This window comes from Sphaerodactylus townsendi, linkage group LG03 (assembly GCF_021028975.2).
Source record: "Sphaerodactylus townsendi isolate TG3544 linkage group LG03, MPM_Stown_v2.3, whole genome shotgun sequence".
NCBI classification, from domain to species: Eukaryota; Metazoa; Chordata; class Lepidosauria; order Squamata; family Sphaerodactylidae; genus Sphaerodactylus; species Sphaerodactylus townsendi.
The window spans coordinates 176268476-176286066 of NC_059427.1; the positions used below are offsets into that span (position 1 = coordinate 176268476).

A 17591-nucleotide genomic window follows, 5' to 3' on the forward strand; every position below is an offset into this window, starting at 1 on the left:
GAAACTGTTCACTCAAGGGAAGAATCTCTAGCCCTCGTTGCAACGACTGACAGTACTGCCTGCCTGCCTGCCTTGTTCTAAAATGGGATAACGGATGTTTCAGATACCAGGGTATGAAGCAAGGAAAGGGCATCCATCTGACTGTGCTGGGATGTCTGGAAGGGCCTGGGCTCTTTGAAGGAGCTCTGTGCACGTTCTACCAAATGTGAGCACGAGGAACGGAGAGTTGTCTGGCCCTGTGTCCGTTCCTCCATCATTCAGTTTCTATGCTAAGTTGCCTGCAGCATTTTCCACATAGTTGTTCCAGCAAAATAGTCCTCTCCTATGAAAGGCACAGGAGTTGAGCGCTCACTGCAGGGCAGGGCTGTGGCTCAGGGGCAGAGCATTTGCTTGGCATGGAAAAGGCCCCAGGTTCAATCCCCGGCATCTCTAGTTAAAAGAGGAATAGCCGCAAAGTAGCTGACAAGCTCATTCTTTTCCCTTCCTTTCTCCCCAGCAGACACCTTGTGAGGCAGCGGGGGCTGGGTCTCCCAGCAGGCTTCATGAGGTGGAGCCACTACGCCACAGTCAGGTGGCAGGAGGTGTCAAACTTGCGGCCCTCCAGATGTTATGGACCACAGTTCCCATCATCCCCTGCCAGCATCATGCTGTAGTCCATAACATCTGGAGGGCTGCGAGTTTGACACCTGTGCAAGTTAGACCCTTCAGTCTTTTCCAGTGTTCAGTACGGACTGTGCCCTTGATGGCATAAAGCAGCTTCATGAGTTCACAGTCGTCCCGTGGGATAACTGCCTTCAGTGGAACAGCGTTGTCGGGAATGTATCCAGGTTGATTTGGGGCAATGAGAATGGTAATTGGTTGACCCATCAGCCTCTAGGGGGCAGCAGAGTTGTCTGCTGGGGGAAACCATTCTCTCCACCCGTGTTCATTTTCAAAGTGGTCCCTCCCTGGCTTGGGGAAGGGGATGCTGTCTAACTTGCTGACATCTGCCCCTCCTGTCACCAGCAGGAACACAGGTTCGAGAAGACGCTGAGAGAGAAGAAAGGGTTCATCATTAAACAGATGAAGGAAGACGGGGCCTGCTTGTTCCGGGCTGTGGGTAAGTCCTGCCTACTGACCGCTCTTCCCTTTTCAGAGGTTGGACAGCAGCAGGCAGCACTGGAGCTGAAATGATCCCCCCACCCCCTGTTAAGTTCTCTTCAAAGTTCTCTAAGCACATCAGTTTTTGATATTGGGGTTTGATCATTGATTTGGCAGTAGGATTTAGTGTTTGCAGCATTGAGACTAGGACACCTGGGTGGCAGGTGTTCAAAATCTCTGCACTTTCTCATGTTTAGGGGGATGGCATCTTCGTTGGCTGAGCCTGGATTTGTACCACCTCTTGAAAGGAGACATAAGAATTGAGCACCACATCAGCCAATCAGGATAGGGAAAGCAAAAGGAATGCTGGGGACTGGGTGGGCCCTGAAGAGCCATGGGACATGCTTGAGTCCCCACGGGTGGTGGGGCAGCAGCCCCCAGAAACATTTTGAACTTGGTCCTCTGAAAAAATGTATGTGTTCATGCCATGTGTTCGTTTTGTTCATGTGCAAATTTTGTACCTCACCTTTCTGCCCAGTCAGAGCCACCAAGGCAACTAGCAGTTAAAATGAAGCATTATGAACACACATCATGAAAATCATTAAAACGAAAACCATCATTCGTATGTACAATATCAATGGTATTCATTAAAACATAGGGCACAAAGGAGGGATAATTGAGGGAATAACAGATGAAGCAAAAAAGGGATCCACCCACGGGCAGGAGACAGGGATTGTAGGGAGCAGGTGAATGTTCCCAAGAGGAGTTCTATCATTTTTGTTTCAGAGAGTAGCTGTGTTGAATTTAGTTGTTTAACTGCAGGCCAGGTCTGGTAGCTCCTTAGGAACCCACAAGCTCCCTTTGTCAGGGGGTCGTGACCAAGAAGGTTCTTTCTCCAGTTGCCACGCATCTAGCCTCAGATGGTGGCAGCACCAGAAGAAGGACCTCCAAAGATTTATTTATTTTATTTTCTGCCTTTGTAAGTGACTTTAGCGCCTTGTAGGTTCATATACAAGTAGGTGGTCCAAGAATTCTAGCTCCAAGGACAACACCAGCACCTTGAATTGGGCCCAGAACCCATTTGGGAACCAGGGTAGGTGGAACAAGGTTGGAATTATGTGGGCCCTGCTGTCTACATCCTGGCTGCAGCATTCTGTACCAAATGAAGTTTCCCAACACTTTTTAAGATGGCAGGATTTGGGGGTGGGGTGAGGGGTGGAGCATTCTTACTTAGCATCTCCGTAATGTTCTGTTGAGTGAATTCTGGGTAAGGAGAAGGCAGCTTCCCTTGAGAAGGGTTGTTTCCAATCAGCAAAGTTGTGTGTTATGCACCATCAGTTCATTTCTAGTTTATAATCACCCCCAGAGTGTCCCGTCATGGACAGCCTTGCTGCACAATTCTTGCAAACTGAGGGCAACAGCTTTCTTGCTTTCTTTCTTGAGTCCAGACATCTCACATTAGTTAGTCATCTTTTCCTCCTGCCTTCAACTTTTCCTGGCAAAATTTGCCCTTAAGACATAGAAGAAGAGTTGGTTTTTATACCCAGTTCTTCTCTACCTTCGTTACCTTTATTGACATATCAGAAAACATACCGTAAAAGGTAACAGAGATTACTGAAAAATATTAAAATTGAATAGTAAATAGTATGATAAGTGAAATACAATTCCATCACATGAAAACAATTAAGAAGACTTCATTTCCAAGGCATCCACCAGAAACATTGCAACCACCGCAGTAATTTCAGGATCATGATTGTTCAATAAATTCTGAATTGCACCATCGTTATTTAGAAATCCTATTGACTGGAATATAGCCAAAAGAAGATCTTGCGGGGGCCCTCATATAAGTAGCAGTCTAGAGTTAAAATTGAATCTGGCACGCTCATTCCACAGGGGCAAAACCTTTCCTGGAATGGAACATGGCAGGCTCTCCCTGATAGCACGCTTGAGGGACATGCGTTCATTCAGGCCAACATGAAAGCCCTGCTTCAGAGACACATATCCAGATTATGAAAATAATGTGCCATTTTCCTAAACTGGTTTTTTAAACCAAGCTTTCCTGAAGAACACATGTATGGCTGAAAAGGAAAAAGTTTGTGGTGTTTGTGGTCCGAAGATCTCTTTTGATGACTCGAAAGATATTTAATTAATCAGAAAGTTAAAAAAGGATCTGTTGCTAGTCCAATTTGGTTCAATTTTTGAGGAATTACAGAAAACCAGGAGGCTCTGTAAGAGGTGCTTTTGAAAAATGTTCAACTCTGAAATGCATTTGAACCAACACTTAAGTGTAATAATCCAAAAGTCATCAAACCAATTCAGAGCAGATAGATGAACAAGGGATGCATTTGGGGAGCCCTGCGAACTGGCAAAGAAAAGAATCTTGCACATCCTCAATGTTGTTATTAAATGTCTCAATCCATATAGGGGTGCCTTAAAAAAATTTATGAAGAGGTTTTGGCATTAAAAATTCGAATTGCAGCAGGAACATCTCAATCCTGAATTCAGCAGTTTGTCAACAGAAGATGCTGACAGATGTGGAATTTCCCTCATTCCTCTCCCCATCAGCAGTTCTTTCCAGCCCTGGAAAAATGGGATTTTTGATGTGGTGGGTCCCAAATGGACTACTCTCCACCCTGGTCATACGGGAGCTGCTGTGGGAACAGGGAAGGCCATGACGTTGCCCTGCACCCCTGACGTTTGAGGGGTGAATTTTGCTGCCTTTCCCATTTCCTCCAATTCCGTCCACATAGGTCCCACAACTCCACAAATAGGGTTAAAAAAACTTCAACCACTGAATGAACTTCTAAAAAGCAGAACGAAGACAAATCCATAATCCTTGTTCCTGTGGATCTCTGGCTTCAACCCCTTATTCCTCTAATGGCTATACACTGGCTTTGTATCCAGTTCTGTGTCCATTACAAGCTCTTGCCCCTTCAAGACCCTCTAGGATGGTTCCCCTCACATTGTTCCTCTGTCCTCAGGGCTGGAGCAAAATGGGCAATTTCCACAGATTTACCCCAGCAGACCCCATTGAATTCTTCCTAAAGATCTCCCAGGAGCAGCATTTTGTGGAGAACCGCACGTTGTAAAGGGGCGGGGAGAAGGCAGGAAAATGTCATTCTGCTGGTAGAAAATTTAATCTGACTCCAGTGTCCGTGGGCTTCATTCCTATAACTCAACCGGCATCAGTCCCATAAGGGCCTCTCTCTTCCTTAAACACCGACTCCTGGGCCTCCCTCCTGGAAGCTCTCCCTTCAGACCTTTCCTTGCCACCTGCCTTTCTGACAAAGCCTTGACTCCCCACCCCCTGTAGAAATGGAGCAGGCATCTGCATGTGCCCTCGGGCTGCCCGTGACTCTTGCCTTTGCCTCCTCCCTTCCCTCTGTCCATGCCGGCAGGGGCTGATGGGCATTGTAGTCCATGAACATCTGGAGAGCCGCAGGTTGCAGACCCCTGGTCCAGGCTATAAGGTCCCCTCACCTTGTTTGAACTGCTTAAAGGGCTGTCGAGAGAGGTCTCCCTGCTCAGATTCTTGCGGAAGAGTGTGGGTCTCCCTCCTTCAGGAATAGGCGATTCACAAGAACACAGTGGCGTCCTGGTTTTAGTTGGGGCCATGTGGGAAGTGGGCAGGCATTTTGCCTTTCAAGGCCACTTTCCTTTTTCTCCTCAGTGGCAGCTCTCTCAGCCCCTGCTGCTGCAGATAGCATTTTTGAAAGGAAAACTACCGTCCCCTTCTTTAAAACCCATCTGGTTTTCCTTCCCAGTGCTTTCAACTTTGCAGGGCTGACTCCCTCCTCCCAGGCAGACTCTGGCCTAAACGAGCACCGCACGTGCCCCTCGCCATTTGCGTTTTTACAGGAGTTTGGCAAACCTTCGTCAGATCTGTTTGGGGCCTTGAAGCTGGTGGGGGGGGGGGGGGCAGCTCGGAAGGCTTCCTTCCATCACGTCGCTTTCCACTTCAGCACCACCCGGCTGACAGCAGCGGCCAGCAGGGGGCGATGGGCGGCTGGCAGTTTCTCTTCTAGCTCAAGCTGTTGCCCAGAGATAAGGCTCCTCCGGAGGGCTTGTCTTGTCCCCCTGCACGTTGCTGAGTCAGCCGACCCCTGACGAAAACATGACTCTGCACATTGTCCCATGACTCTGCAGCTTGGGGAGAAGTAAACTCAGAACAGCTGAGTCAGGGGTGCGTTCCTTCTGGTTCCCCGAACTGTGACAGAAAGGCAGGGATCTGGGTAGATCCTCATGCTACTCTGTCAAAGAGTTGCTTGCTTGCTTGCTTGCTTGCTTGCTTGCTTGCTTGCTTGCTTGCTTGCTTGCTTGCTTGCTTGCTTGCTTGCTTGCTTGCTTGCTTGCTTGCTTGCTTGCTTGTTTGTTTGTTTGTTTGTTTGTTTATTATTGGGTTTTTTTATACCGCCCTACCCCCAAAGGGCTCTGGGCAGTGAACAACATAAATCGCATATACAATAACCCTTAAATACATTAAAACAGTTTAAAATGCAGCGATCAGTAAAACAATGTCTGCATTAACCCTAATTAAAAACCTCCCAAAAGGGGGGAGAAAACGGGTCCCATAGATGGTGAGGGACCCAAAAAGATAAAGAGGAGGAGGAGGAGGGGGCACCTGTCAGCGACTGGACACTCCAAAAGCCCGGCAGAACAACTCCGTCTTACAGGCCCTGCGGAACTCCCTGCGGAACTACTTGCTTCATTTGTTTTCCTTGTTTCTCTCCCAGGGGGACCCAAAGCAGCTTGCATCCTTTCTCTTCTCCATTTTATCCTCACAACAACCCTGTAAAGCAGGTCAGGCTAATAGTATACGACTGGCCTTTGGTCACCCAGTGAGCTTCTATGGCAGAGGGGGGGAGATTCAAATCGGAGTCTCCAGATCTTTTAGTCCAGCACTCTCACCATTGCACCACACTGTCATCTGTGTTTCGACCCCTGCTTTTAAGTTTCTGTGTCTTCAGTGCATGGGCTGCTGGCAGCTTCAGTCACTCCACATGCAGAGGAAAGCCACGGTGTGTTTGCTGCAGTTTGGCTGGTCTCACAGAATTCTCATGCTGGAATGGGTCTGAATGCCCTCCAGCCTAGAACACTGTGTGCATTCCTAGCACACATTCCTTCCTGGTGCTTCAGTGTACGTGCATGCGTAAAGGCTTCGGGTGCTGAACAAGGAGGTCTGGGCCAGAAGTCCTTCACAACAGAAGGGGTAATTCAGGCAGTGTAAAAATTAGCCTGGCTGCATCAGCCCAAAAGTCCACCTGGTTTAACAATACGTTACCTACCAGTGGTGTCTACCTAGGGACCTCTGGGGATCTCTCGAGCAGGTTACAAGGGAGGTAGCAGTGTGCACTACCACTTGCCATGATTGTTCCAGACAAACTGTGAATATATCTCTTATCCTTTTTTCTTTTCTTTTTAAAAGCAATTTTATCTAGTGGCTGTCATTGCATTTGGGGAGAATGATCCATTTTGCGAAGAGACGCTGCCAGAGCTACACTGCCCAGTGCAGGAGTCCCTGGCCCTTTTGAGTCTGTGGGCACCTTGGGAATTCTGGCGCAGGGTGGTAGGCACAACTGCAAAACGCCTGCCGTGGGAGGCAGAGCCAGCTGCCAAATGCCAGGGAGTGGGGTTGTGCACAACTCCGATAGTAACTCTTCAACACTATAAGCGTGGGGTTTGTTTAACCGGATACCTTTTAAAATGAACATGCTGTTTAAAAATATTTTCCTGACTCGCATCTTCTGTGACACTGTGAAGATCTTAATGCTGTGGTAGCTGCTATTGCTAGAGCAGTGTTTTTAAAAACCTGCACAGCCAGTCGGAAGCCCTTCTGCCCAAAAGCTCCTCCCCCTTCCTAAAAACCCTTGGTGGGCATCAGGAGACGTTCGAGTGCTCATATACTTTGAGAGTGGCAGTTGCTCTTCATCCTCCGTATCATTTAGAAGTGCATGAACCTCAGTTAGGGCCCTCTGACCCTCTTTCCGAAACTAAAAAGACTTGTATTGTCAAAAGCTTTCACGGCCAGACTCAACTCCCAGTCCACACAGGCCACACAGCCCGAAAAGCCCACAACAAAGGGCTTGATTACTTAAGAATGTTTGGTAGGAAATGTGATCCTTTCCTCTACCTTCTATATATTTCTGTATCTTTTCCAGCTTTCTGAACATCTTTCTGGAGATGCGATGCCCAGACCGTCCCCTCATTCCAAATCTGGGCATTCTGATGTAGCCCCTCAGCACTTACTGTCCCCCTATCCCAGTGGTTCCAAACGCTGCTTTACTTTTCTTGTTGCCACAACAGACGGAATGGGTGTTTTTGGCGAGCTTTTCCACCATGACCCGGACGGCTGTAGCCAGGATTCCTGTCAGATCTTTAGTCCGGGGGGAACTGGGGAGACGGGGGTCTGTTTTGGCTTCCCTCATAGTTTTGGAGCTTTCCGTCCTGTGAAGTGAAGAATGGCTGATTTGCAAAAGCCCTCCTTTACAGGTTTGAAGACCTACCTTTTCCTAACTGTCTTCCATTGTATTTTGCTGAGGTTCTTATTGTATCATATATCGTCCAGGTGACTATTTAGAATCACTTTGCTTATAGCTGATGTTCGGCTAAGCCCCAAACTAGTGAGTGACCTGTTGGATCTTGGCCCTGAAGCAAAAGCTGGTGGGAGTATAATCATCCCTTGTTTCAGCCTTTTCTTACCAGAGGGTTAGACTGGGAAATCGGGTTTCCTCAGTTCTTACTCTAAATATGGGAACGCCACAGGGCTGTGTGTTGAGCCCTTTACTGTTCACCCTTTATACATATGATTGTACTCCTGTCTATCATAGTAACACCATTATCAAATTTGCTGATGACACAACGGTGGTGGGGCTCATCTCTGGAGGGGATGAGTCTGCCTATCGGAATGAAGTGGACCGACTGCTCTCATGGTGCAGGGAAAATAACCTGGTTCTTAACACTAACAAGACAAAGGAGCTCATAGTGGACTATAGAAGGAATAGCTCAGAAATTCAGCCCTTGACTATAAATGGAGATCAAGTGGAGCGGGTGGCTAGTTTTAAATTCCTGGGCGTTATGATTAAAGAGGATTTGACCTGGGGAGTACAGACTACACACATGGTGGTTAAGAAAGCCCAGCAAAGACTGTACTTTCTGAGACTTTTAAGGAAGCAACAACTAGATGGAAAACTTCTGGTGTCCTTTTACCGCTGTGCTATAGAGAGTGTCCTAACCTACTGCATCTGTGTATGGTTCTCCAGTTGCACAGTGGCGAATAGGAAGGCGCTCCAAAGGGTGGTCAATACTGCACAAAGGATTATCGGCTGCCCGCTCGCCGCCGTGGAAGAAATCTATAATGCCCGAAGTCTAAATAAAGCCCAAAATATTCTAAGGGACCCGTCTCATCCAGCACACTCTCTTTTTAAACTGCTACCATCTGGCAGACGATACAGGGCCCTCAGAACTAGGACAAAGAGGCTTAGAGACAGCTTCTACTCTAGAGCTGTGGCTATGCTAAACTCCGCTGCTTCATATTGATGTATTTGGGGCTATGTAGGGATGGGTGGAGGATGATGATGTATGAGTCTGAAATTGCATGAGTCTGAAATTGTATGAGTCTGAAATTGTGTGCATCGAGGAATGCTGCTGTAAATTTCGTTGTGCGTGCACAATGACAATAAAATGCTTATGCTTATGCTTATGCTTTCTTGACTTTGAATATCCAGTTCTCGCCACCTTACGTCAGTTGTGTCATTTTCAGTAGTTGGAATTCCTGGATTTCAGCTACTTTCTGTAGTTAACATTTCTGGTTTCTTATGAATGAATTTATTTGTGAACTCAAGTGACTCAAAGTGGACACAGTTCCAAATGAGACCTTTCAGGTTCCTTAATTGTATTACATGCTTCTGGCCTGCTCCTGGAAATTCTTGGAAATGTTTACTGCTGTGTGTAGCTGCGCTACTTGAGATCATCCCTGACTTGTGAGGTGGCATTCTGTTTTGTTGTTGGATGTCGTCCTCAGATACTGACTTGCCTCTAGGCTCCAAGCGCATCGCCTTGCTTTTTACCCTACTGCTGAGTTTTGTTTTGTTAATCTAAGTGCATGAGGTCATACAGTTCATTCTGCCTAATTTTGAGACCCGTCCCTGCCTGGAGAATTCCCCCGGTGCCTTTCCTCCCAAGACTGCCAGCAGATCAGGAACCAAGAATGAGCCTCACGCACGCACAGTGCTGGAGGGCCTCTGCAGGCCCGCTGGCCTGTTCGCATACGCTTGGTGGCTAACTCCTGCAGCTGCGAAGATTGCTGTTTTCCAGGTGGTTCCCTCTGACATGCACTTGTCCCGAGGGTCTATGACTGTGGCAGGCGAACATGGAACTAAATATTGGTCGCAGAAGTCACCGTCTAAGAAATATTTTTGTAGTGGCAAGCTATCAAGATCAGCTTAGAAGTATAGAGATGGGTGTCTGCGGGGGGCTCAATAATCACCACCCTGGAATGCTGAATTTCTTGGTTGTTTTTAAGGTGCCACAATACTTGCACACTTCTAATTAGTCAGCAAGAGTTCTAGAATTCAGGAGCACGCTTGGTCGCTCCGGGGCCTGGCCAGATGTCCAGCATGGGGCCCCAGAATCACTGCAAGGTCCCCATAAACAACCCCTGGCTCAAACAAAGGGCAGCCCTGGTCCTGTCCTGGTCCAACTGGCTGCCGTCTGAACCTTGGCCAAGGAACGCATGCGAAGCCACCAGCTGCCTCTTCCTCCCCTCTGGAGCTGTGGGCAGTCTGGGCCCTTCCCAGGTGGGGGCAGCTGCCCTGGATGCCCCATGGCTCTCTTGCTAGAATGATAGGGTTGCCAGCTCTGGGTTGGGAAATTCCTGGAGATTTTGGGGGCAGAGCCTGAGGAGGGTTGGTGATCATGACGCGGAGCCCACCCTCCACAGCAGCTGTTTTCTCCAGGGGAAGAAGTGATTTTGGTTCCAGGAGATTAATCATCACAGCAGGAGATCTCCAGGTGCCATCTGCAGGTTGTTAACCCCCTGGAGTGATCTGCGAGTGACCTCCCCGTCCCCAGTATTTCTGTGGACAGGGCTAGAGTGCTGCAGAGTCCCTCATCCCTCCCTTCACATAGGAGCAGTAGAATGAGCAGATATGTGCAAACTGGTTTAATGTACAGAGGTCCAGGAGGCCTGAACTGCCTGCCTGCCTCCAGTCCCAGTTTGCCTTCCTGATTTTATGGCATAAACCAGAACTGAGGTACTTTAGGGACTAACACAGCTTGCATGAGCCAGAACTTGCTTCCTCAGACACATCCAAGTCTACATCCATTAGGTTGACACATTTACATTCCAGGCAGTAAACACAAGCGAAGGAGGGAATGTTACAAAGAGAAGCCTGTGGAAGACTGTAAAATTTGATCAGAAACTAACGAGTCCGCTGTCCAAAGGGCCCTCCCTCCCTCCCTCCCATGCCGGCTTGGCTTACAAGCTGAGCTGTGCTCCAGCAAATTTTTGCTCTGCATAGTGGGAGAGGGGAGAGCCCCAAGACTGGAGGGAACTTTTACCAAAAAAAATCAGCCCAGTGAGGAGGGGCGCTCTGGCCCAGAGGCTGCAGCTCCAGTTAGACTTGCCCTAAAAGCAGAAGTGTTTGCCTTTTTGAAGACAGAGGGTACAAAGTTTTGCATTTCAAATTCAGGGATGTATACGTGAAAAACAATGCAGATTTGGTCAGAGAGGCTTAATTTACATAGATGTGCACAGTCAGCATGGCTGGTTTTTATGCTAATATTTGAGGCTTCGGTAGAATTTGGGGGCAAAGACAAAACTTAGAGGAGGAAGAGGAAAATAATGGGACATCCCCTCTTCAGCCTGAGGCTTTCCTTTCAGGGGCCAACTATGCATAACCTGTGACGCAAGTTGCATCCTTTTTGCAGAAGAGATGATGTCATGGAGCCAATGTTCCCGAGCATGCAGGTGCCTGATTCGTGTCGGGAGTGGGATGTGAGCGTCAGCCTTCTCACCTGCATTAAATGCTCGAGGATGTTAGGTCCCTGACATCACATCCGTTTGCAAAAAGGTTGGATTTTGCCAAATTTGGTGTGTGTCACAGGTACTGTGTGTTTTGGCTCTAAGCTCGCCAGTTTGTATACTGGCAGGCGAGTTGTTTGTTGCTGCCATTTTTAGCTTAGCTGGTAAAGCTCCATATCTCAGGGTAATCAAATGTGCGATTTTTCTGTGCAAAATTAATATTGCAACATTTTACTTTTAAGCAATTTCTGCCAATGGATATTGTTGAATTTGTTTGCATCCAGGACTCTGAAAAACAATTTTTAAAAAAGACCTGAGGGGCTGGGGAAGAGGATGACTGGAGGATTTGAGACTGAGATATTTATTTGTTTGTTTGTTTGTTTATAGGTATTAATGCTATTTCAAATCAGCTTTTCTCACACAGACTACAGGTAGACTGAACATAGCAAGCCAGTACAATCAACCAAATGGGCATTCAATCACTAATGCATTAGGATATTAGAAATCTGGAATCCCCAGAAAGAAGCAGAAGCAGAGCATAAATATTAATATGACACGTGAAGTGGTACAGAAATCACACAATAGGATCTGACTTGCAATACACTGCAGGTAGCAGTAAAACCACAGCAGGGGCAGCCTCTGCATTTGTAAACGTATCTCTTCTGCTGGAGGAATGGAGAAGAACACTTTCAAAAAGATGTTTGCATTTACTAGCTAGGAGCCAAACTAGACAAGGCAGAGAGCATTCGCAAGTATTTCCAAATGCATGTCCATTCATATCCAAAGCAGGGGTGAATTAGAAACATTTCCTGAGCATTTCATTGTTGTTTGAAGGCAAGAAATAAAACTGATCCAGCTTTAGGTATGAACATGCCTCAATGGACGCCTCCCTCTCCCAAGTCCCACCTATTACGGTCCAAAGAAGGAAGAAGGTTCTTGTAGTGTTAAATCAGAGATCTCGTCAGGTGTCCACTCAGAGGCTTCTGCATAGCCAGCCAGCAGACCGTGCCGGTAGCAGCCTCCCCTGTTACCCGTCTCCTCCGGCATCTGATCCTCAGGGTACCCGCCTGCCCCTGAACGTTCCATTTATCTTGACAGTGAGCAAACTGGGGGGCCTCCCCCAGGCATCAAGTTGCCATTGAAACGTCTCGGCTTGGAAAGGGGCCTTGATGCGCTAAGCGGCAGCTTCCGCTCTGAACGATCCGCTTGCCCCTGTGGGTTGGGGGCGAGTGGCTCAAGAGCTGGAGCGGACTCTCAAGCAGCCCCTGCCTCTCAGCCCCACTGGTTCCCCGCCGCCCATTCAGTCTAGCTGCTTCAGAGATCAGGCAGGTGGAAGGTGTGTGGGTGTTGTAGATTCACCTCCAGTTGTGGTTTCCTTTCCCATCTTGGCAGGCGTGTGTTTGTGCGTATTGGCTTCACTGGCTTGACAATGACAGGGCTCAGGATTCTAGGAAGCCTCTCAGCTCAACATATTTTTTGTCCCCACCAGATAAGTATTATCATCTTTGCCATTAGCTGCTTTTGGTGAATATGGTTTTGGCAACAGGCCCCATGTCCCTGCCAGTCGACATCTCCTTCCTCCCCCAATTCAGAACCCTTGCTGGGATTATTGTGGGGCAAGCAGCTGGCTTTACTTGGCCCATTTTTCACCATGAAGAGAACTGGGTTTAGTAAGGTCACACGGAGGTGTCCAGAAGGGCTCTTTGCAAGCCCTCGCTCATTGTCCTCCAGCCAGATGTTTGAAGCAGCAACGGCAGCAATCACCCCACCCCCACCCCGACCCCCACATATAGCAGAGTCACTACACCAGGGGGGTCCCCAACCTTTTTGAGCAGGCGCCTTTAGAATTCAGCATGGTGGGTGCAGACACGAAATGGCTGCCACATAACAATGGCCTCAGGAGGCAGAGCCAGCCCTTGCTGCCACAGTTTACCTTCAGTCCCACGGTGAAGATCTTTGGGCTGCAGTGGTCACTGCTGCCAGAGCAACTCTTCAGATCTTCCACGGTGCATGAAGAGCCCCAGCTGGCCCTGCCCATGTTCTAAAAACACCCAATGGGAACCGGGAAATGTGTTGGGGACCCTTGCCCTGTGATGCCGGGCTGCTCTCTGCAACTCTTGCCTCTGTCCACTTTGGCTCTTCTTTGAGTGCAGCTGGGTTGTTTTTGAGAACAAGGCTTTTTGCAGTTGCAACCCTGTGTGCCAAGTAGTTCCTGTCCCCCTGGCTGTGAGTGGCTTTCGGCTGGAGAAAGTCAGCACAGGCTCATATCATAAGCTCAAACTATCGTCTGTCCAACAGCCCCTTCCTAGCACCAGTTTCTTGCTCTGGCTCTGCAACCTGTCACCGGTTAATTATTTCATTTGTTGCTTTTGTGCTCAGCCCATTTTTGTAATATTTTGCCTACATTATTTGTGACGCGATGCTGAAAAACGTCCTCTTGAGTACGAGTTGGGAAAGTGGCCGTCTGCACAAATGATATGTTCATGCAGTTGAAAATCTCCCTGGCTGTAAAGCAGGGAGAGGAACTGAAAGGTTGTCCTGGTGGTCCTTCTGTTCTCACCCATGTTTTTTTTGGTTGGTAGTTGATAATACTTCTCCCCACTTTGATACCTGCATTTTGACAAACATCACCTCAACTGTTGCCACTGGAAAGCTGGGGTCATAAGAGAGGTTTTCACTTAACCGTTGAAGCCAGGCAAGGTTCGTGAGGAAGGGCTGAGGTTCCAGAGCTGAGGTGCTACCCTGAAGAAAACCCTGCCGTAGCCTAGTCCCCGCATATATCGTTTTCATAGGAGAGGGTAAGAGCTTCAAAGGCCGATCTTACTTGGTGGGCTGGGCAGCTCAGAAGGAGGCGGTCTTTCAAGGCCCAAGTATCACAAGCCAGCCTAAATATAAGGATCACACAAAATTAGCAGCTGGCATTGCTCATGCATTGAGTCCTTGTGTCCGTCATCTGATATACAATTAAAATTTCACAGGAAATTGTTCATTCTGGACAGTGGCATCTGAGGCTTGTAGCCCTGCAACTTTGCTTATTCCTGGTTAACTGCAGAGTCTAAATACATCTGAACTTGAGTAGCTTGCTTTTAACTCCATCAGTTCACAGAATGACTTCAGCAGCTTCTACCTTCAGGTCAGTCGGTCACGTTGGCAAGCGCGAAAACCCAGCATGCATCACGGAGTTGTCTTGGTGACATTTTGAGTTCCACGCCGAGGTAATTGGGGCTGAGCTCCCTGGGATCTGATGAGAAAACCAGTTTCCTGTGGAGCCTGGTTGTAGGGCCCCGGCACATCAGGCTCGGTGGCGGTGCCGCCCATAGGGCCGATACAGTAAAGTCTGTGCTTCAGGGGAGATTGCTGAAGATCGGCCTGAGCTGCGCAGTTTCCGAGAGCCCAATCTGAGAAGTTATTGTTGTTTTGTCGGCTGTTTCTGAGTCCAGGACTGTGTGATTTCTGGGCCTGAAAAGTCAAAGCTGTGTGCACTTATCCCGTGTTTTCAGTTGGAATATAGTGTTCAAGCTAACCAGCATACGCCTAAATGTGCTTGGTTTGCATGCTGATTGGCCAGTCAATGAAATTGGAAAAGGCTTTGGCAATGAAAGGAGAGAGGAGATATGGCTGATCCCTACAGGAGCCGCCGGGCTGTGGAAGAGTGGAAGGGGGCTGTGCATCATGCTGACAATCATGCTGGTGCTGCCACCCCTGCATGTGAGAACCGTTCTTCTTTCAGGCCGGTTGGCCAAGTGCATTCTCTCCGCCCTCCCCCTTTCTCTGCAGTGTCAGACTAGACATGCCTGGTTACAACTGAAATCTCAAACCAGCATAGCAGAGTCATGGTGTGCCCGCCCCCCACACCACCACCTCAGACTTCTCGCAGCTGAATTTATGAATGGTGATGGAAAAAGTAACCCTCACCAATCATGGCAGGCTGAAGCAAGGAGCTTCTTCAGCAGGGCATGGAGTTTCAAAGAATTTTTAATTCCTGGCTGTGGGGGGCGGGGGGAAGGATTTTTGCAAGTGCCTTCCTGCTTGCTTTTTGGAAGGGGATTTCTGTGCAGTGTTGGTGAGCAGGGGACAGTGGCAGCCACAGTCTGTGGGTCATGGGCTGGGCTCTCTCGTCACGTTTCACCGTCCACAAATTCTCCTGGCCCGAAATGTCCCCTTCCAGCTTAGACGGTTTCCACTGACGGTTTTACCCAGCATCATCACTTCCGCTCTGCTGTTGCGCTAGAACTTTTTCCTGCCCCAGAGGAGCACTTCCTCAGAGGGAAAAGTCTTCAAGAAGGGCTGTGGTTTTTCTTGCATTTTCACTGGAAACAAGTTTTAAATAAAAGCGGAAGTCGACATGGCCCTGCAGAATGAGAGAAAACGAGATGGGGTGTGTGTGTGTGTGTGGCTGAAAGTTTGCAGTGTGAGTTGTGTTTCAATTCCACCTGGGCTGCCTGTTCACAACGCAGGCTGCTACCTTCTCGTATCAATCAACGCCACACCCCCAGTCTGTAACGTAGATTTAAAATCCACATAACTCGCAGAATTGTTGTTAGGAGCTGGTGAAGTCACATGTGAAGAGCACTTCGCAAAAGGCTTAGCAGAAGCAATGTAGTAAAATTCCTGGAACAATTATAATGTTTAGTAGCGAAACACAGAGAGGTTATAAGGAGCCCTTACACTGTGTTGACAATAAAAATACAGAATTTTTCTGTCGAAGACATTGTGCTTTGTAATTTATGCAAGTTGAACAATCACTATGTAAGTTGAAGAAATGTACATAATTGCTCATGGTCGGTCTCCTCCCTGAGATGTTTATTTTACAAAATTCATTCTTCTGAAAGTGGACATTCTTAGGAAGTTGAACCCTGCCCTGCTAAGTGTTGTGAAATTATGCAGAATTCCTGTGTGCTCCCCATTGGGGAGCGGCACTTTTAGGTTTTGACTCCTTGTGATGGTGGGAGGAGGCAGACTTTTCAGGTTCAATATGTGTGACATGATTCGGGGGATCCTGACTCAACTTGTGTTACACGTATCATCTAATGAAGCCCCTTAGGAAGATAGAACAGGAGGGTCGGAGGTATTGAGATTTCTGGATTTTATTTCCTTCTCTAATTGCGGAGGGGTTTATGCTGGGCAGAACTTGTCACAGAACTTGTCTTGAGACGTCTGTCTGCTCTGCAGCTGCCTCTGTTACAATGAGAGAGTTTGTTCCTGATCACTGTGTTGCTACCTAACACGGTAGGTAGGCCCCAGACTAGGTAGTTGCTACACTACTGAATTCATCGTGTTTAAAAGCTCGTGCTTTTGCTTCTTCTCAGTATTCAGTTTCTGTCTGTGTTCAGATTTCTGTGCTCCAGATCTCCTTGCGTTGATCATTAGAGGTCCTCTCCTGTTGTTTGTCCTTGACTTCTACTTCATGCTCCTCACTGAGTCTCAGCAAGGAAGGCGGATTTCAAATGACCTAATAATTTTGGCTTTCCAGACTGCGCGCCTGGGCCCTGGTAGTTTTTGCTCCTGATCTTCCGCCCTCATCTAAGGCTGGCATCTCCAGAGGCTAAATCAGCCATAAGCATCTGATCCTTTGCTGGTCACTGACACGTGATATCAGTAGGGTTTTGGAATTGTTAACATCCCTATTGACTTCTGAGGTGCGGCCTGGTTTTCAGGCCTTATGTTTTTGACTGATATTTGTGTACACTTGATAGTAAATATATTTATTTTGTGATATAAATGTTGTGGTTTCCAGCTCAACCTTTCTGGTTCCTCTGTAGATGCCAGCCATAGATTTGGGTGAAATGTTTGGAGCAAAAACTACCAGACTGCAACCAAACAGCCCGGAAACCCCACAACGACCAGTTGATCCCGGCCACCAAAGCCTTCAATAGTACAATAATATTCAAAGCACCATCTGCTCTCTTGGGAGGGACAGAAATGGTGCCCATGTAACAGCCCTCTGCGCTGGTCACCTCTGCTGATTCTGCTTTGGTCTTTGCCCGTTTCCCCCATCATGCATCGCTTCAGTGCGCCCGTCTGGCACTTGGATTTTGAGCATTTCTGTAATGTTTGGGGGCCATCCAGTCACATATATTTGGAGCAGTTTGGGCACAAATGCACCAAATCAGCCACATTCATACCTGTGCATCTAAGAATATTGCAGAGCAATGAAACTCTGTCCAGGGGCCAAGTGGCATAACTTGATGGATTCGTTCACTTTGTTGTATTGTCGAAGGCTTTCACAGCTGGCATTAACTGGCTGTTGTGGGTTTTTCGGACTGTGTGGGAAATCAAACCCTGAAAGGCTCTTTTAGAGGCAGGACGAAATCAGGATTGAAGCTACAGTCTTGCGAATACTTTTGCATAAGTTCCAGTGAACTCAACGGGACCCGCTTCCAGCTGAGCAAAGGTTGACCAGGCCACCCGCTAAGTTGAACTGTAAACAATGGCAGAGAAAATTGTGCCGAAATGAAACGGGGGAGTGGGAACCGACAGCCAGCGCTGT

At 48.0% G+C, this 17591-nt stretch overlaps 1 protein-coding gene across 2 annotated transcripts in view; it reads left to right on the plus strand.

Moving 5' to 3' along the window:
- The window catches only part of OTUD5 (OTU deubiquitinase 5), a 55083-nt gene that overhangs the window by 10371 nt on the left and 27121 nt on the right, over positions 1 to 17591 (plus strand). The window contains exon 2 of one of the 2 annotated variants that reach the window (XM_048490482.1): positions 1009 to 1099. In XM_048490482.1, the coding sequence (XP_048346439.1) occupies positions 1009 to 1099 (91 nt within the window). Of the gene's footprint in view, positions 1 to 1005; positions 1100 to 17591 lie in introns of both variants that reach the window. The other variant, XM_048490481.1, reaches the window with a different exon arrangement.